This window comes from Otolemur garnettii, unplaced genomic scaffold, assembly GCF_000181295.1.
Source record: "Otolemur garnettii isolate 467f Iridium unplaced genomic scaffold, OtoGar3 scaffold00245, whole genome shotgun sequence".
In the NCBI taxonomy this organism is placed as follows: Eukaryota; Metazoa; Chordata; class Mammalia; order Primates; family Galagidae; genus Otolemur; species Otolemur garnettii.
The window spans coordinates 1147512-1166776 of NW_003852640.1; the positions used below are offsets into that span (position 1 = coordinate 1147512).

A 19265-nucleotide genomic window follows, 5' to 3' on the forward strand; every position below is an offset into this window, starting at 1 on the left:
AAAAAAAAAAAAAAAGAAGAAAAAACTACCAGGCTCTGCTGATCAGACATCTGACATCAACCATCAGCCTCCTAACCAGTTTCAGATCCAAGTCAAGTTCAAAGCCTCAAAGCTCTCACTTTGCAGAGGAAGGCAGATGCCCTCCATAAGTCCTCTCCCAACACTAAACATTCTAGGCTGGGCATAGCAGCTTGTGCCTAGAATCTCAGCACTTTTGGAGGCCAAGGAAGGAGGATCACTTGAGCTCAAGAGTTCACAACAGAGCAAGACCCCATCGCTAAGAAAAATAAGAAAAAGTAGCCAGGAGTGTTGGCATGAGCCTGTAGTCCTAGCTGTAGTTGAGATGGAAGGATCACTGGAGTCCAGGAACTGAAAGCTGAGTGAGCTGTGATGGTGCTATTGTACCCTACTCTGGGCAACAGAGCAAGACCCCATCTCTGAAAAGCAAAATAAAAAAAAAATACCGATGCCAAGACTATTACAACATCATCATGGTTCTCTGTTTATAGAGTGGAGGCATCTCTAGTGGGCCCCGGTGGGCCTGTGTATTTGCCCTGCGCATTCAGATAGACTTAGCTGCTGGCAGAATCTATACCGGTACCCTGGCTGGAGGAGCAAGGTCAGTACAGTAGGAAGAGCTAAGTGGGAGCCCTTGACACTTGCTCCCTCCGCTGAGACAGTGAGTCAGGCAGACAGGGCTTTCCTGGAGGAACTGTGCAATAGATGCAGCTATCAGAGCCAAGGGAGCAGGAGGGCTGTCTCCCATCACATGTCCTTTAAATTTACCTATCTGGCCTGAGCAAAAAACAAAGAAAGGTGGAAGATGAGGAACTGCTCTAAACTGGAACAGGTGGCAGAACCCGTGAGGGCTGTTATGCCAGCAGTGGCGTCTTCCCCAGAGCAGATCAATAATACCCCCTGGAGCCCCAGAGAGACAGTTGCAGCACAGACTCTGCAGGTCTGGAGCAAGGCTGCACCTTCTGTGGTAGAAAACTCCCCCTTGGGAAAACCGCCCCTGCGTCCTGCAGCAGCTGGAGGCAGCCGTCTGGAGCTGGGCTTCCTGAGTTCCACTTGCTTGTGACAGTGGGCTACACGGCAGTTATCCACTGCATGGCAGAAACGATGTGCTCTGGGTCTGGCCCAGATGACATGGGTGACTCCCATGCCCTGACATTCATGTCACACCTCCTGGGAGTTGCATGGATGGAGAGGGGCAAGTGCACAGTGCACTTGGGCTCAGTGCAGTCACCACGCACTAGGTGGTAACTCCAGCTTGATTGCCAACCACACACAGCCCCTGAGCTCCAAGGGGGAAGGCCTGAGGGACAGCTCCCAGTGTGCATCTCGTCTCCCACTTCCTGCGGGCAGGAAGGGTCACTTGAGCACTGCATCTGACTTGGGTACTGCAGGAGGTGGGCTGCCTCATCAGGAGCCTGAAATGGATAACCCAGGGACATGGGAATCTGGGGAAGATTGGGGTCAGTGGGCATAGTGATGTACACCTGTAGTCCCAGAAAGCTGAGGCTGCAACGAGCTATGATCACACCATCGTACTGGAGCCAGAGCAACAGGGAGACACCCCACCTCTAAAAAAGCAAAAAAGTTTTTTTTTAAGGTTTGAGTTTGGGCCCATCAGTAATGGAGGGGACCAAGCTCATGGAGCTGGCTCTGGGTATCATAATCATGCTCCCAGAGAGAATCCATCACAGGAGGGGGGTGTCAATAGAGTCATGGGTGGACATCATGGCTGCTCTGTAGAGGGTAGCCAGCAGGCCCAGGGACAGAGTAACAATGGTGGCAAGGATGGTGGCTACGCCAACAACATGAGACCCTCTCTTCAAGACTGATCTAGGCCTAGACCAGAAACTGTCCACTCTGAATAAAACTTCTTTACATGGATAATCAGAAACTTGGAGAAAACATGACTGAAGGGAGTAACAAGGATGCTGGGGGTAGATGCTCTCTGGATGGACTTCTTGGAATAGCCTAGAGCAGTGGTTCTCAACCTGTGGTTCACAACCCACAGGAACTGTATTAAAGGGCCACAGCATTAGGAAGGTTGAGAACCACTGGCCTAGAGTGTAAAAATAATGTGTCCATGTGATGCTAACCAAGTGTCCCACTGCAAAGAAGCCTCTGAGTCAGCAAGATTTATGCCTAGGGCAAATAAGCTTCATGGCTATGGCCACAGAGCAGATGTTACACAGGTTAACTCTATGTGTCCAGCCCTGAACCTACCACCTGGAGGCAGAGCACTTGTTCCCCCTTTTATTTATTTATTTACTTTTTATTTTATTTTATTTTGAGACAGAGTCTCACTCTGTCACCCAGGCTGGAATGCCATGGCCTTCTGGGCCCACGGGATCTTCCTAACTCATCATACTTACGGTAGCCTCAAACTCCTGGGCTCAAGGGATCCTCCTGCCTCAGGCTCCTGAGTAGCTGAGACTATAGGCATGAGCTACCATGCCCAGCTGATTTTTTTCTAATTGTGTCCCATTCTCCCTTAGGCTGGTTTCAAATCCCTGAGTTCAAGCAACCTCTGCCTCCCAGAGTGCTGGGATTACAGGCATGATCCCCGCACTGTGCTGACAGAGCACTTTTCTTTGATACCCTCCACTGTGAAGGGCAGGCACTCCATCTATTCTGGCGGAAATCCGTGTTCCTCCTGAATGTGCATTGCCCTTCCTGCCCACTTCTTCATGCAATCCTGGCACCCATGTGGCACTGGTTAGGATCTGGGTACAACTTTTGTACCAAAAAGAAACACCTTAGCAGGGCCTGTGAGGCTCCCTGGCCATGTTTTACCCCACTTCCCACAGAACCACTTGCTTTGGAGGCTCGGGGACACACATGCTCTGAGGGTCGGGGCTGTTCTGGAGAACTCAATAGGGACCCACTTCCCAGAAAGCACAATGAGGGACATCTGCATCTCCTTCCCTGATGCTGAATGCAGGACCAGGACCTCTTGTGTTCTCCAGAAGCCTGAATATGAGGAAAGTGACACCAAGATAGAGAAGATATGCTCCTGGTAGAGCTGGCCTTCAGGACAGAGAGACACTTGCTGTACCAGGCTGCTGAGGGCCAAGTCTTGTCTGTGTTCTCTGCCTCCTCCCTCATCTCTGTCTCTTCTCCAAGTCCAAAGCTCCAGCTTCTGGATGTCATTCCCATACACTCTGCTCTGTTTACATTTCATGGACTCTGTCTCTACTGTGCAAAATCCAGGACATGTACAACTTTTACAAAAGCAATATCAGTACTTTACAGACCTCTGGTGGTCCACCCTGTCCCTAGCACAAGGAGTAGGCTTTGCATCTTGGCACTCAGGGTGTGCACAGGTGTCTGGAGGTGCTGGGGGGATGAGTAGGTGATTGGAGTTTGGGATATGTGCAGGTGACCGGGGGTGCATGGGGGTGTGCAGGTGACTGGAGGTGCATGGGGGTGCATGGGAGTGTGCAGGTTAGTGGAGGTGCATGGGGGTGCATGGGGGTGTGCAGGTGACTGGAGGTGCATGGGGGTGCATAGGGGTGTGCAGGTGACTGGAGGTGCATGGAGGTCCATGGGAGTGTGCAGGTGACTGGAGGTACATGGGGGTGCATGGGAGTGTGCAGGTGACTGGAGGTGCATGGGGGTGTGCAGGTGACTGCAGGTGCATGGGGGTGCATGGGGGTGTGCAGGTGACTGCAGGTGCATGGGGTGCATGGGAGTGTGCAGGTGACTGCAGGTGCATGAGGGTGCAAGGGAGTGTGCAGGTGACTGGAGGTGCATGGGGGTGTGCAGAGGACTGCAGGTGCATGGGGGTGTGCAGGGGACTGCAGGTGCATGGGGGTGCATGTGACTGCAGGTGCATGAGGGTGCATGGGAGTGTGCAGGTGACTGCAGGTGCATGAGGGTGCATGGGAGTGTGCAGGTGACTGGAGGTGCATGGGGGTGTGCAGGTGACTGCAGGTGCATGGGAGTGTGCAGGTGACTGGAGGTGCATGGGAGTGTGCAGGTGACTGGAGGTGCATGGGGGCGCATGGGGGTGTGCAAGTGACTGGAGGTGCTGACACTTTATCTGGAGAGTAAGCCAGCGCAACCCAGTGTTAAGCCGGGACACATCAGCGTCAGATGCAACCCTGGGGCGGGACAGGGACATTGCCCTAACACAGAGAATAGACAAGAGCAGCAGAGTGGGAGGTCAGTTGAGGGCACGGCATGATGGGGATGAGGAGCTGGTGGCACTGAGGCAGAAGAGAGAGCAGAATGATCTGTGTACGGGAAAAGGCGGGACATTGCGTCCCTGGGGGGAGCTGTCACCAGAGGAAGGGCACGAGGGCGGGGCAGAAGACGTGGCGAGTTTGGCCTCAGATGTGGAGAACCGTGCGAACTGAAGACACTGATCTGAGAACAGTGCGGGAGACATCGGAGTGGGAGCCGCGGAGCAAGGAGGAGAAGACGGGGCCGAGAGGCTTGGCCCGGGGCTCCGCAGCGTGAGGAGCGCTCCCGTCGGCCGCCCGGGCCGGCTCCCTCTCCTGCCACCAGAGGTCGCGGCACGCGGAGCGAGCTCTGCTAGGACCGGGCGCGCCACATGTGCACGTGCACACGCGTCCACATAGAGCTTGTCGCGTTGCTGTCCAGGGTAGCGCCGGTCCCGCCCGCCCGTCCCATCCCCAGCGGGCAGAGGACTCTCACCTGTCGGGGCCTCGGGGGTGTCGCGGGGCGCGGGCTCCCTTGCCAGCTCGCGCGTTTTCCTCTGCTGCAAGCGGCTCTCTCCGGCCTTCCCTGGGGGAAAGGGGCGGTCAGCGCGGCGAGGCTTGGGAGCTCGCCTCCCACCTCGGGAGGCGTTTATGGGGATGCTGCGTCCTGGCTATTAGGGCGCTCCTACCGCAGCTGGCTCATGAGGCAGGCGCACGCGACACCTTTAATGAGCAGCTGGGCAGCGTCCTCCAGCAGCAAATACTACCCTGCCCTGGGAGGTGGGGGGACAGGTGAGGGCCAGCGGGGAGAAATGCACCTGCACTTAGGGCCAGAAGCCGCAGGATGGGCGTGATGCAGCCTCTGATAGGAGGACCTCACCAGCTGACCCCTCTGCAGTCCTGCCTGCAGGTCTTGTCCCCCAACACTGTCCCCACCCAGTACTTTTATCACTTCCCTCCCAAGCCCTTCCTTCTCTCTGGTGTCCAACTCAGTGCTCCTTTGGTAGTGGGTGTCCATCTCCTGAGGCCTACTAGGCAAGGGCCAAGGGCCAAGGGCTGACTGGGAGGTGGTGCCCTGGGCAAGCCAGGCCAGACTAACAAGTCCAGCCAGTGTGACAGAGACGGCTGGCCCTGGGCGTGGGTGTGAGTCATGGGCCCCGGGCTGGGGAAATGCTGGGGAGGAGGCCATCTGGAGCCTACCTCCCAACAGGAAGCCCAAGGAACCAGCATTGGAGGCTGGCCCTGTACTCCCACCCCGCAGGCCTAGAGGCAGGCCCTGGTTTCAGGGGGCAGGGCAGCTGGACCCCAATCAGGATGACATCAGTAGCCCCCACCCTGCCCCCAGGAGTAGGCAGGATTCTTTTTGCCCCATCAGTCCACAAAATGCTATCTGGGCCTTTAAGGGCCCATTCTCTTCCAGCAGCCTGCACACAGCACCCTGAGCTTGGCCCCAGCAGAAGTCCACCTCTCCAGGTCAATTGGGTCTGTCATCTCCACAGAATACCCCAGGCAAGCTCAAAGCCCAGTGGGGTTCCTCTGAACTTGCTAACTCTGAGTGCAGTTTGGGCCCACGGGGATGCTGGGGGTGGGGATGGGTGAAGGGAGGGCCCCTTGGCCAGTTGAGTTGGGGTTGTCTATGTCCAGTGAAGGTCTGGGTCCTGATGGTCAGTGCAGCCAGAATGCAGCTCCTGGTGCTGTGGGCTGCAGTTTGTGTTTCCAGCAACCAGGGGTGGTACGGGGGAACTGGGGTGGGGCGGGTGGGGGGCACTGGTACCCGCCCAGGGCAGGACCAGGCACGCTGGGTGCTGTATGTAGCCGAGGTCTAGCTGCTGAGAGCTGCCTCCTCCAGTTTCTCAGTCTCCCTCCCAGCCTGGCCAACAAGGCCTGTGGCCCGTAAAGTCCTGTATCCTGTGTCAGCACGTTAGTCAACCTTCTCGGCCTGGGTGAGCCACCACGCTGCAGAGTCCCTATAAACTCCCTGGCGTGGCCCGGCCCCACCAAGTGGGGCTGGCGAGGCCTATAGGCAGAGCCAGGCCTGGAGCCACAGTGCTACAGGCACCAGCCAAGGGGCAGGGAGGGACTCAAGGAATACAGGAGCAGAGGCTGAGTGGGACATGGGGCAAACAGCCACTGTGGCCTCCCATGGATGTCCTCTGAGCTGGTCTGACTGAAGCCAGGCAGCTGAGGAGCCAGGACCCCCAGGGAGCAGACACCTAGTGAAAGAGGTGCCGTATCCAGGACTATGTCTGGGAAACGAGGTCGAGCTCGAAAACCCCGAGCCAGGAAGGCTGGCAGGGCCCAGCGGGCGCCTGAGCAGCAAGGCCCTGAGGCTGAGCCCCCGCCCCCGGACACAGGGGGCCCTCGGAGTGAGATGGGGGTGGCCCCTACAGAGCACGTGACCAGCACCAAGCCAGCTCCCCAGAGACAACCCAGGATGGCCAAACCAGAGCAGCCACAGGCAGCCTCAAGGCCCACGCAGGCCGCTGCCCTGGGGTCTGAGCTGGTGGTAGTCCTCCCTGGGTACATGGAGCACTATGGGCCAGGGGCTCCCATGCCCTCCTTGGGCCCAGAACTGCTGAGGCTCCATGAGGTCCAGCTGTGCCTAGCCCAGGAGCAGCTGCTGCTAGAGGACCGGCAGCGGCAGGTCCAGCTGCAGATGCAGATGTGGCAGGAGGAGCAGGCCTGGCTGCAGCAGCTGCAGGAGGAGCAGGCCTGGGTGCACCTAGAGGGGCTACAGCTGGCCATGGCCCTAGAACAGCTCCGCCATGAGGGCCTCGAGGGACTACAGACCCAAGGCCAGGTAAGGCTGGTGGGGCAGGGTGGGGACGGGGTCCCAGACAGTCTGTGTTAGGGTGGTGGCTGCTTGAGCAACCTATAGATGTCTGTGGAGGGCCAGGAGGCCAGGCTGGCTACAGGACATCTGTGGGGCCATCCTCACATTTGCCAAGGGAGACTGATACCCACTGTACAGGGCACAGTAAAACCAAGCAACAAGAAGTTAAGCCCACCTGCCCAGTGCTTCAGGGGTAGAGAGTGGGTCCCTGTCCAGGGATAGAGGGGTCTGGCAGGGCAGACAGTCCCAGGAGCTGTCCTGGGCAGTGCGTGGCTTAGCTGTGGGGTGAGGTTCTGGGTGCACAGTTAGCAGGAAGCAGAACTGAGGCCCACGGGTCCCCAACACAGTGTCCTGGCCAGCTTTCTGGGCCTCCTGCCCTGTCCCTATTTACTGGAGGCTTGTACTCAGGGCTTGAGATCACAAAGCAGCACGCGGGCCTGTGCCCATTATCCTCATTCCAGGAGGATTGCAGGCCTCAGACGCAGCTGGGGCTATTTTAAGGAAGCAGGATCTAACCCTAGCTTGGTGCACAGGAGCAGTCACCACTAGGCCACAAGATTCTGTGACTCTGGGAGCTCTCTGGTGTCCAGGGGTTTATGCCAGGCCTGCTCTGAGCCTAGGGGCTGCATCTAGGGAGCAGTGAGCACAGACCCTACCGTGGGCCTGGGTGCTAGAGCTGAAGCTTGGAAGGTATTTGCAGCTGTGACAGAGAATAAATGGGCCTCAGAGTGGGGAGTAATAACTGGTGAAGGAGGACTTGGGAAGAGGTCCCCTTCCGACCCACAGCAGGATGGAGCCAATTCAACCTAGAAGTGGCTATAGAGAGGTTGGCCTGGGAGCAAAGAAGCAGGCCAAGGAAAATGCAGTATGACCCAGGAGCAGAAAGTCATAGTGCCTCATACATGGCCTGAGACCCCAACTTGGATTTAACCCTACTCTGTTTCAAAACCCAGTTTCTGCCACCGGGCTCCTCCCACTCATCTGTACCCGCCCCATCTCTGTTCTCAGTAACTCTGCTCTTCTGAACACTGCTCCAGGCCCCACCCCAGATGCAGGGATACAAAACTCAGGGCCAGGGTCTGGGATAAATGTCACACCCAATCCCAATTTGGAGCTCCCCTGAAGGCCACTTTTCCCAGAGTGGGCGTCCCTGGCTGCATAGAGGGTCTCCCAGGTCAGTGTTTGGATGGCACACTCACCAGCAATAGCTCCTGGCTTGGGCTCTGGGAGGGACCTCTGCCACTTCCCTGGTGCAGCTTTGGGCACCCTCTTCTTGCTGCTCATTCTCCTGGGAGTGGATAGGAGAGTTGCAGGAAGGGTATGCTCAGAGTGGCAGGGACAGTTTGGGGGGAACAGTGTTACACACTGCCATGGGGCTTGATGGACAGACCGTCCCAGCACTGCTTCTGAAATGGCTTCCTTGGCTTCCTGCCCACCCCTCTTTATCCCTGAGTGCACCCAGAAGTGTAAGCAAGGCAAGAGCACCTTGCCTCTGCTTGTACCCCTACCCTTGCTGGCCTGCCCCCTCCAGTATGTGTGAACTGCCTCTGCTGAAGCCACCACCCTCTCTTCTCTCAGAACCAAGCTGACTCCTGAACCTTTTCTTGTCCTGAAGTTGGCAAATGCTATTCTCAGGTCTCAGGAGCAAAACCCTTCTCTCTAGCCCATGCAACTGACTGCCAAGTTCACTGCCCCTGGAGGGCCTCTTCTGCCTGCTCCACCTTGATGGGGGTCCTCCCTGATGACCCAGAGCCCTGCACCCACTGCAGTGCAGTTGTCTGAGCACTGGTTTGACCCATGCCCATGTTCCCACTGTGCAAGTGTCAAAGGGTCACTTAGTATTTGGGGGAGGAACTAATGGAACTGGGAATGACCCTGAAAACAGAGATAATAGGATGACATAGCAAGAGAGACAAAGAGGAAGGAGATGACAGAACACTGGCAGAAAGGGTTTAGGCAGGGCCAAAGCTGGGGAGAGAGTGGCAAGGCAGCATGGAGCTGGCTTGGACAGATGGCTCTGTGCAGAGCAAGGCTTTTGTGGGGGAGGGGACCTACACCAGGGCCTGAGGGGCAGCTGGGGGTAGGGTGTGCTTGCTAGTTGTGTGCACCAGGGGCATGTCAGTATGTGGGGCTCAGTAGCACACCAGATCCCCGTGTGTGTGTGGGGGGGGACTTTCCATGTACACACGGGGTCCCTGTGCTTTTAGTCGGTATGCATGGGTGGTTTGCGTACCTGGCATCCCATTTGTGTTGGGTCAGTGCCTGAGGGATGCCTGTGTGCAAGTGGGAGCTCCCCTGTGTGTGCAGATGTGTGTGCGTGATTGGCGGTGCAGGGTTTGCTGTCCTGCAGGGTTCTATGTTCCTGAGAGGTCTCCTGTGCTTGTGGGAGTCAGTGTGCATGAGGGGTCCCCGTCCAGGATAGGAGAGGACTATCAGGGGTCGGTGAGGGCCTGTGCCTCTGGGGTCCCAGGTACTTGTGGGCAACGGTGTGGGCCTCCAGTGAACAAACTGGAATTCGGGGGTCCTCTTGCAGGCGGGATCCCCTAGAGGTGTACGCGTCGGTATGGCGGGTGAGTGATGAGGGGGCCCTCTATACTCGCGGGGTCCCCAGGCTTGGCCCGGCCCCGACGTCGCCCCAGCGACCTCACCTGCCTCACCTGCCTCCCCCAACTAGCCCAAGAAAGCCAGAAGCCCCGCCCCTCGCGTCGGGGCTAGCCCGTATCCTAGCGACTGAGCCGGAACTTCCCAGTCACCCGGACTTCCGGGGCGAGGGTCAAGGGTCACTCTAGGGACTTTGAACCTCAGTTAACAGATGGGCTTCTGAGGTCTCGGGCTTCTGGAAGTAGGGCCCTTGGTGGTCTACGGCGACGTGGGGCTAGAGTCCCAGGGCGCGTGGCTTCGGGGCACGGACGGGTCCCCGGCGGAGGGCCGGGTCTGGGGTCTAGGGACCGGGGCAGGTCGGGGACTGGGGGCGACGGCGGCTAGGGGCCGCAGTGGCTTGGGGCGCAGGAATGCGGGCGCGCCGCGGGTGGGGCCGCCCCGCCCCCAGGTGCTGCCCGGGCAGGCAAGAGGCTGCGGCGGCGGGTGGGGCGGGGCGGGGGCGGGCGCGTGAATCAGGCCGGGCGGGCGGGCTGGCCGCGGCAGGGAGTGGCTGCAGGACCGACCGGACCGCGAGGCCGCTGGGCGGCGGTCGGCTCCTGCTGCCCCTGTGCCGAGACCCCGCGCACCTGGCCAGGTAGGGCCCCGGCCCCGGCCCGAGCAAGGCGGGGCGGAGCGCGCCGGAGGCGCAGGCTGGGGCGGGAGCCCCTCCGCGCGGCCCCACCTGGGCAGCGGTCCCGCACCTAGGCCGGGGCCGTTCGATCGAGAGGGGCTGTGGGAGTGGAGCTCGGCCGCATGTATGGGACCTGGGGATGCGGGGGTGCCGCAGTGTGGACATGGACGTGAGCGTCCTCGCACGACGCTGGCCCAGGGAGAGTCAAGAGGGAAAAGGCCCGGGTCCTGGGTAGGCCTGCCCGGCTATCCTAACCCCCATCGCGGCCTACGTGGGGTTTGGAGAGGCTGCTGGTTACCGCTTGGACCCTTCCCTGAGGACGCCCTGCCCAGACTGCCATGGGCTGGGATGAGCAGGGCGCGGCCTGGAGCTCCGCGTGGAGGGCAGGGAAAGCCCCGTCTTTCGGCCCACGTCCGTGGATTGGGGTGGGCGAATGGGACACCCTGCCCATGGAGCCGCGAACTTGCTGGGGTTCGCTGACCTTTGGCTCTGCGGTGACCACCCCGCAAGCTACAACTCTAACTTCCGGTCTGTGAACCCCATGTGCCCGGATCCCGCTTTTCGTCCGCCTCCCGGCTGCCTAATGCCTCCAAGCCTTCTGCTTCCGCATGGGTACTTGGCACAGAGTCACCCCACTAAGTGTAGGGCCTCCAGATTGCTCTGATAGGATCCTTTTTCCACTTAGACACCCCACTTCCTGTCAGGGTGAGAATTGAAGGCCCATTGAAGTCCTAGGTGAAAGCCCTGGAGACATTGTCTGGCTTCAGGTCAGAGGTCAGGCAGAGGAGCTGATTCCTGCTGAGTCACTCACAGGGTGGGATAACCGTCCTCCACCCTTAGGGCGGGTTTTGGTAGGCAAACCTGTGGGAGCAGGCTGTTGGGGACCTCCATTGCAGGCTGGGTAATGGCTGCAGCCCAGTGCATAGTGTAGGGCAGTGGTACTCAACCTTCCTAATGCCGTGGCCCTTTAATACTGTTCCTGTGGGTGATAACCCACAGGTTGAGAACTGCTGGTCTAGGGGCATAAGAACACAATGAAAAGAAACAGGCAAGGAATGAAGCTGCTGGAGGTGGTGGGCATCTCTGTTGGAGGCTGAGTGGGTGCCCCTTCCTGACCAGGCACACTGCAGGGAGGGCTTCTCCCTACAGGGGTCTCGCCCCAGTTATGCACAGACTGGGCACTGTGATGATTCCCTTCCAAGTGAAATCAGAAGGGCAGTGATAACCCTTCCAGAGTCCCAGCTCAGAAGAACCTCCTCAAGTACAATCAGCAGGGTAGTTCGCTCAACTCTGTGTGGTCACACTGCCCTGTACAGCCAGACATGGAAAGGTAAATGGATGGCCCCACCAGCACAGACAGGTCTGCTCCTAGGACAACCAGGACAACGTACCCTGACCACATATGTCAGACATGAGGATGCAGTTGGGACAGCTTTTCCTAAGACAATTTGGCCTGGTACCATCCCCAGGGCTGGTGGACCTACTGGTACAAAAGGGTGCCCACAGGTTGGGCGCAGTGGCTCACACCTGTAATCCCAGCACTTGGGAAGCCAAGCCAGGTGGATTGCCTGAGCTCACACGTTCAAGACCAGCCTGAGCCAGAGGGAGACCTTGTCTCTAAAAATAACCAGGCATTGTGGAGGGTGCCTGTAGTCCCAGCTACTCAGGAGGCTGAGGCAAGAGAATTACTTGAGCCCAAGACTTTGAGGCTGCTGTAAGCTGTGATGCCACAGCACTCTACTGAGGGTGACAAAGTGAGATTCTGTCTCAAAAAAAAAAAAAGGGATGCCCATGTTGCATTCAGTGTCCAGTTAGTATGTCACCCCCAAGACAGCCAGAATAGCCACTGGGGTCATGTACAGCAGGCTGAGCCCACCATCCTCAGGCAAGAGCCGCCTCCTTACCCTAGTTTAGTCCAGCTGGCCGCCACTCCCATCCTGTCAACCCTGTGCAGCTGCACTTCGGGGCATACTCCTTGGCAGACTCACTTTGCTTCCCCAGCCAGTACCAACATTTGGGAGTCCGTTTGCTAGGCAGAACAAGTGTCCCTATCCCTCAGGTTAGGGATAGGGTGAGTGATCCCCCGGATTCTCCTTCCTGGGCTGGAGGGCAGGTATCCAGGTAGTTAAGTGATCCTGTTCAAAGGCCTAGGAGCCCAGTCGAGGCCTCATCTCACAGTTTCCAGAGAGGCCAGTCCCCTATGGAGGCCCTTGAGAGCAGGGTGACCTGGAGCCACTGGTGAGAGCATGGGAAGTGAGGAACCCAAGACACTCTACAGGCACAGCAAAAACTGTGACTTCATTGTGAGTGCAGCAAGGGGCACGGCAATGGCCCTGGGACTCAAAGCACGTGGAGAGGAACATCTAGGAAGGCACAAAATGCAGGCACTGAAAGAACCTATAGGCATTGGGGACAAGCCCTGGAAAAGTTTTATCAAGGATGGGAAAGTGGCCAAGGAATGGGCCAGAGGAAGAGGAACTTGTGGACAGGGACAAAGTCTAGTGGTTAGCGTTGTGAGGCCCAGGAAGACAGTGTGAGACCCCAAGGACAGGGAGGAGCTGTGGGTGGGGCTGAAGGTGCTGGTGTGCTGCACTTGCTGCTCACCTGGACCAGGTGTGGTGGCATGTCAGCCTCAGCCGCAATGTATAGCACAGGAAACAGGCTAGAGAGGCTCACTAACCTGCCCAGGGTTTCTGAGGGGTTCAGGGACATATAGGCAGTGTGGGCAGCATCTGTGCTTCCTGCAGGTACAGCGCCAGGGAGCCGTGAACATGTTAATGATTTAAAATAGGAAGAAAAAAGTGCATATGGTGATGGCCCCAGCCTGGCTTAATATTTGTCTTTGAAGTAACAGTCATAAACTATTTTAAATATATCTTTATGGAAAAAGAAATCCCCAAAGCATCTGGGGCCACAAAGGTCATAGAGTAACTGGGGAGGGGAACAGTCCCTGGCTGCTGGTGAGAGCAGGGACCAACCAGCAAGGCCTGAGGAAGGGGAGATGGAACCTGTCCCCTGACACTCTGCTTACGCCCTCCACCCCCACCCCAGCAAGAGACCTTCTAGGGCCTAGGATGCCCTCTATGAGCCTGGCTTGGCTGGTCCCCTGGAAGGCCTCCCAGGCAAGGATTAAACTCCAGCTCATAGTGTGTGTCTACTCCAGAGGGTAGGGGATGTGATCCCCAGTCCTCCTGTTAACATGTCTCCCTGCCCCTCCAGGCCTTAGGCCCCAACATGGCCCGTCGCTCCCAGAGCTCTTCTCAGGGGGACAACCCACTGGCACCTGGGTACCTGCCACCTCACTACAAAGAATATTATCGCCTAGCAGTGGACGCACTGGCTGAGGGTGGGTCAGAGGCCTACAGCCGCTTCCTGGCATCTGAGGGGGCACCTGACTTCCTGTGCCCTGAGGAGCTAGAACATGTGAGCCGACACCTGCGGCCCCCACAGTATGTTGCCCGAGAGCCCCCTGAAGGCAGCCCTCCTGATGTGGACATGGATGGCTCTTCAGGCACCTATTGGCCAGTGAACTCAGATCAGGCTGTACCTGAACTTGACCTGGGCTGGCCCTTGACCTTCGGCTTCCAGGGCACGGAGGTAACAACACTGGTGCAGCCACCACCACCTGACAGCCCCAGCATCAAGGAGGAAGCTCGAAGGATGATCCGTTCTGCCCAGCAGGTTCGCCAGCGAGGGCAGGGCAGGGGGGAGTGAGGGGGAGAACAACAGTGTGGCCAGCTTTTGGTGGGGTGAGCCTGGGCTGAAGCTGCAGTGGGGGCTCCCTGGCAGGATTCTTCGGGGGCTACAAGGGTGTGGCCTCTGCAGGTTTCCTTGCCCAGGGTCATGGCCTGTGCTTGGAAACTTGGTGGCTCCAGGATGGGACAGCACCCTCTTAGCCTGGATGGCTCTTGACCATCTGAGGGTGTCTTAACTCCCACCAAGAAGCTGGCAAACAGCAAAGGGAATCTGTTAGATCTTGGAGACTGAGGCAGGGGCAGCCTGGCCACCTGTAAGGCACAGGGCTTTTGAGACTCCCTTTGCTTGGTGGTCCCCATCTAGGGTTCTCTGCCCACAGATGAGCCTGCAGGCCCTGCTTATCTTTGCATCCCCTTAGGCAACCCCAACCTGGGCAGCAGCTACACACCCTTCTGTTGGGTCCTTTCCTCTTGTGCTTTAACTGACATGGACTTGCTCTCTGGGAGGGGCGAGTGGCACTGTACAGGGTGGCTGACCCAGAGGTCCAGCGGTAAGGCTGGAGAATGGCATGGGACAGTAGGCGAGTCTGCTTTCTGTCCTGACCCGACCCCCCAGGTGGTGGCTGTGGTGATGGACATGTTCACCGATGTGGACCTGCTCAGCGAAGTGCTGGAGGCTGCTGCCCGCCGGGTCCCAGTCTACATCCTACTGGATGAGATGAACGCACAGCACTTCCTGGACATGGCGGACAAGTGCCGTGTCAACCTGCACCACGTGGATGTGGGTAACAGAAGGTGGGGAAAGGGAGGGGGGAAAGGAGGGAAGACCCTGGGCAGACACATGACTCCCCTTCCGCCCCAGTTCCTGCGCGTGCGCACAGTGGCGGGCCCCACCTACTACTGCCGCACCGGGAAGTCTTTCAAGGGCCACGTAAAAGAGAAGTTCTTGCTGGTGGACTGTGCAGTGGTGATGAGCGGGAGCTACAGGTGCGCACAGCCCGCGACCCCCAGCCCCTCCCCGCGGGCTGCCTCCTGGAGCCCCAGCACCCCGCCAGGGTCCTCTTTTGGAGTCCCACTACAGCCTGGACTGTCCAGGTTCTCACAGACCTCATGCCCCTGGAGTCCCTCCCGGCCCAGCCTGTGCCGGCTGGGCCTGTCCCCTTCTCCTGACTCTGGCCCGACCCGTCCACAGCTTCATGTGGTCCTTCGAGAAGATCCATCGCAGCCTGGCGCACGTGTTCCAGGGTGAACTGGTCTCCAGCTTCGATGAGGAGTTCCGCATCCTCTTCGCGCAGTCCGAGCCGCTGGTGCCCTCCGCCGGGACCCTGGCCCGCATGGACGCCTACGCCCTGGCTCCCTACACGGGGGCCGGGCCCCTCGTGGGCGTCCCTGGGGCTGGGGCGCAAACCCCTTTCTCCTTCCCGAAACGAGCACATCTCATGTTCCCGCCACCCCGGGAAGAAGGCCTGGGCTTCCCCACCTTCCTCGACCCCGACCGCCACTTCCTGTCGGGGTTCCGCAGGGAGGAGCCGCGGATGCCCGGGGGTGCCCTGGAACCGCATTCGGGGCTGCGGCCACTGTCGCGGCGGCTGGACGCCGAGGCTGGGCCGGCCGGGGAGTTTGCGGGCCCGCGAGGCTTCTTCCAGGCGCGGCATCTGGAGATGGACGCTTTCAAGCGGCACAGCTATGCGGCAGCCGACGGCGCGGGCGCGATGGAGAACTTTACAGCAGCGCGGCAGGTGTCAAGGCAGACGTTCCTCAGCCATGGCGACGACTTCCGCTTCCAGACCAGCCACTTCCACCGTGACCAGCTCTACCAGCAGCATTACCAGTGGGATCCTCAGGTGGCGCCTGCGCGCCCGCAGGGTCTGTTCGAGAAGCTTCGCGCCGGCCGTCCAGGTTTTGCTGACCAGGATGATTTCGCGTTGGGCGCCGGGCCGCGCTTCCCGGAGCTTGGCCTCGACGGGCACCAGCGGCTGGACTACGTGCCGTCCAGCGCATCGCGGGAGGTGCGACACGGCTCGGACCCCGCCTTCGGGCCTGCCCCTCGCGGTCTTGAACCTGGTGGGGCCCTGCGCCCCAACTTGGGTCAGCGCTTCCCTTGCCAGGCAGTGGCGAGGTCAGGCCCAGACAACACTGCAGAGGCTGAGCCGGAGCGCAGGGGAGGGCCCGAGGGGCGAGCGGGGCTGCGGCACTGGCGCCTGGCCTCCTATCTGAGCGGCTGTCACGGGGAAGATGCAGGAGACGAGGGCCTGCCAGTGCCGGTGCCCATGGAAGCCGAGGCCTATGAAGACGACGTGCTGGTTTCTGGGGGCAGGGCAGCCGCCGGGGACCTGCTCCCTTCGACCTTCCGTGTCCCTGCAGCCTTTCCTACCAAGGGCCCGGTTCTGGGCTCAGGCAGCGGTGGCGGTGAGGTCCCGGAGGAGGCAGCCCTGGCCAAGCAGGACTCCTTCCGCTCGCGCCTGAACCCATTCATCCAGCGCAGCTCGAGGCTGCGCTCCTCTCTCATCTTCAGTGCCTCACAGGCTGAGGGCGCGGGCGTGGCCGCAGGATCCACCACTGAAAAAGTGCAGCTGCTGCACAAGGAGCAGACGGTCAGCGAGACGCTTGGTCCCGGCGGAGAGGCTGTGCGCTCCTCGGCCTCCGCCAAAGTGGCCGAGCTACTAGAGAAGTACAAGGGCCCGGCGCGTGACTCCGGCGGCGAAGGGGGCGCTGTTGCTGTTGCCAGTCACAGCAAGGCTGTGGTGTCTCAGACTTGGCGGGAAGAAGTGGCGGCACCCGGCGGTGCAGGGAGTGAGCGCCGCAGCCTAGAGAGCTGCTTGCTGGACCTGCGCGACTCCTTTACCCAGCGGCTGCACCAGGAGGCTGAAAGACAGCCAGGAGTCGCTTCGTTCACTGCGGCCCAGCTGCTAGATACACTGGGCCGGGGCGGCACCGACCGCCTGCCCTCTCGCCTTCTCTCTGCCCAGAGTGCCTCAACCTCTGTGCAGGGGCCAGACAAACTCCTAACACTGGAAGGGTCCAGGGCACAACAGGTGCCCCATTCTGAGCCAAAAGAGAGCCCCACTGTGGCCTACCCTGAGCGGAAAGGGAGTCCCACACCTGGGTTTTCCATCCGGAGAAGCAGCCCAACTACCGGATTTATTGAGCAGAAAGGGAGCCCTACCTCCCCTTACCCAGAGCACAGGGGCAGCCCTGTGTCCCCCGTGGCTGAGCTCAGGGGCAGCCCTGTGTCCCCTGTGGCTGAGCGCAGGGGCAGCCCTGTGCCTCCAGTGCCAGAGCGCAGGGGCAGCCCTGTGCCTCCGGTGCCCGAGCGCAGGGGCAGCCTCACCCTCACCTCTGGGGAGACTGCAAAGACAGGGCCTGGGGAGGAGGCAGCAGGCGGCCCCATGGACGTCCTCCGCAAGGGCTCCCTGCGCCTCAGGCAGCTGCTGAGCCCCAAGAGCGAACGGCGCCCAGAGGAAGAGGGTGGTTTCTCAGTGCCTCAGGAGAACGGGCAGCCGGAGAGTCCCAGGCAGCAATCCTTAAGCCGAGGTGACAGCATGGAGGCTACCACAGGAGACGAGCGTGGCCCGCGGTCGCGCCTGGCTTCAGCCACAGCCAATGCCCTGTACAGCAGCAACCTGCGGGATGACACAAAGGCCATTCTGGAGCAGATCAGTGCCCACGGCCAAAAGCACCGTGGTGTCCCTGCCCCAGGCCCTAGCCCAGCCCATAGCAGCCCTGAACTAGGCCACCCACTGGCTGCTGGCGGCCTGGCCCCAGACATGTCCGACAAGGACAAGTGTTCAGCTATATTTCGCTCGGACAGCCTGGGGACCCAAGGCCGGCTGAGCCGCACGCTGCCAGCCAGTGCGGAGGAACGCGACCGACTGCTGCGGCGCATGGAGAGCATGCGGAAGGAGAAGCGTGTGTACAGCCGCTTCGAGGTCTTCTGCAAAAAGGAGGAGGCTGGCGGCCTGGGGGAGGGCCCCGCAGAGGAGGGCACCAGAGACAGCAAGGCGGGCAAGTTTGTGCCTAAGATCCTGGGCACGTTCAAAGGCAAGAAGTGAGTCTCCTCCTCCACCAGCCCAGGCCAGGTGCCTGAACCACTGCCATCATTGTCCAGAGCATGGCCATGCTTTTGTGTCTGAGTGGTGGCTGCTAGGCCCCATGCCAGGGCAATCTGGAGTGTGTGCTGCTTGCCCAGAAGCTGCCCTGCCTCTGTCCCTGGCTTCCCCAGCCTTGGAGCTCCAGCCCTTCCCTGTGGTGCTTCTCCCCAGCTCCCTTTTCTGAGAACCCTCAAGCCTCCCCTGCTCACACATCTGCCCTGACCGTCTCTTTGGTTTCTTGTCCCCTTTGGGGCTTCATTCCTCAGGAACTTCTTAAGTGCCTCAATGCCCGTTCTCTCTGGGGCTTCTTGTCTCCTCAGGGCTTCTATTCTCAGGGTTCCCCTCCTCAGACATGGCATCATGGTCTCAGGGCCTCTCTGCTTCTCAGGGGTCACTGCTTTTGCCTCCACCTTGAGCACTGTGGGATCACTTTCTTCCCTGCTCGGATTCCCCTGGGGTCTTCCTAGGTGGCCAGTGCTCTTGCTTTAGGGAAGACTGGGCTGGCTGCAGGCAGTCTGGGAGGGGTGGAGCTGGGCCCAAAGGAAACTTTCTCAGAGTGACAGGGAATGCTGCTTGCTGGGAAAGGGGCCCGAGTAGTGCTCCAGGAGGGCCCCATCAGCACTGGGCTTTGCAGCACAATAAAATATAGTATGGACAGATGGCCTGTGGCCCAGCTTCTTTGTGTCCATCACACAGGCACTATGCCAGGCCATATCCCAGAGAGGCTAGATGTGGGGCCAGTGAGGGCAGAGGACAGGCTGAGGTAAAGGTGGAGTGAGTGTGGGCCCCACCACTGCTCTGGGAAGCTCAGGTTCTGCAGAGCCCAACTCCACCCTGTTCATGAGTCCTTTCCTCTATGTCATCAACACACAGAATGTGTTCAGGAATTCTAGTTTACCTATCTTGCATCTTTTTTCACCTTCAGAGAGCAATTTTAATTGACTTGGAATGACACATTTTGGCACCAAATGCTTAGAAAGTCCCCCATTGGTGGATGTTGGCACTGTGAAATTGGTTTCTGTATTCTGCTGTTTGTTTTCAAATACTGTAGGGTTTTGTTTGGGGATTTTTTTTTTTGAGACAGCCTCAAGCTGTCCCCCTGGGTAGAGTGCCTTGGCATCACAGTTCACAGCAACCTCCAACTCCTGGGCTCAAGCGAGTCTCCTGCCTCAGCCTCCCAAGTAACTGGGACCACAG

At 59.3% G+C, this 19265-nt stretch overlaps 2 protein-coding genes across 4 annotated transcripts in view; one reads left to right on the top strand and one right to left on the bottom strand.

Annotated features, from left to right (window-relative positions):
• Positions 1 to 5669, bottom strand: part of IQANK1 (IQ motif and ankyrin repeat containing 1) — a 52561-nt gene extending 46892 nt beyond the window's left edge. Inside the window, exons 1-3 of the mRNA XM_023508361.1 lie at positions 5616 to 5669; positions 5379 to 5454; positions 4675 to 4764 (exon numbers count right to left, since the gene is read on the bottom strand). Coding sequence (XP_023364129.1) covers positions 4675 to 4764; positions 5379 to 5454; positions 5616 to 5669 — 220 coding nt within the window. The remainder of the gene's footprint in view (positions 1 to 4674; positions 4765 to 5378; positions 5455 to 5615) is intronic.
• Positions 5670 to 10686: 5017 nt separating this feature from the next.
• On the top strand, positions 10687 to 18728 carry FAM83H (family with sequence similarity 83 member H). 3 transcript variants are annotated; one of them, XM_023508405.1, is made up of 5 exons: positions 10687 to 10894; positions 13502 to 13963; positions 14594 to 14758; positions 14840 to 14964; positions 15170 to 18728. In XM_023508405.1, exons 2-5 carry the CDS (start codon positions 13517 to 13519, stop codon positions 18027 to 18029), a joined length of 3597 nt encoding a protein of 1198 aa, XP_023364173.1. In that variant the 5' UTR covers positions 10687 to 10894; positions 13502 to 13516; the 3' UTR covers positions 18030 to 18728. The 3 variants fall into 3 exon arrangements, with proteins under 3 accessions (XP_023364173.1, XP_012668474.1, XP_023364174.1); XM_012813020.2 differs by lacking the exon at positions 10687 to 10894 and adding an exon at positions 11284 to 11612; XM_023508406.1 differs by lacking the exon at positions 10687 to 10894 and having other exon boundaries at positions 13432 to 13963.
• The last annotated feature ends 537 nt before the right edge of the window (positions 18729 to 19265 follow it).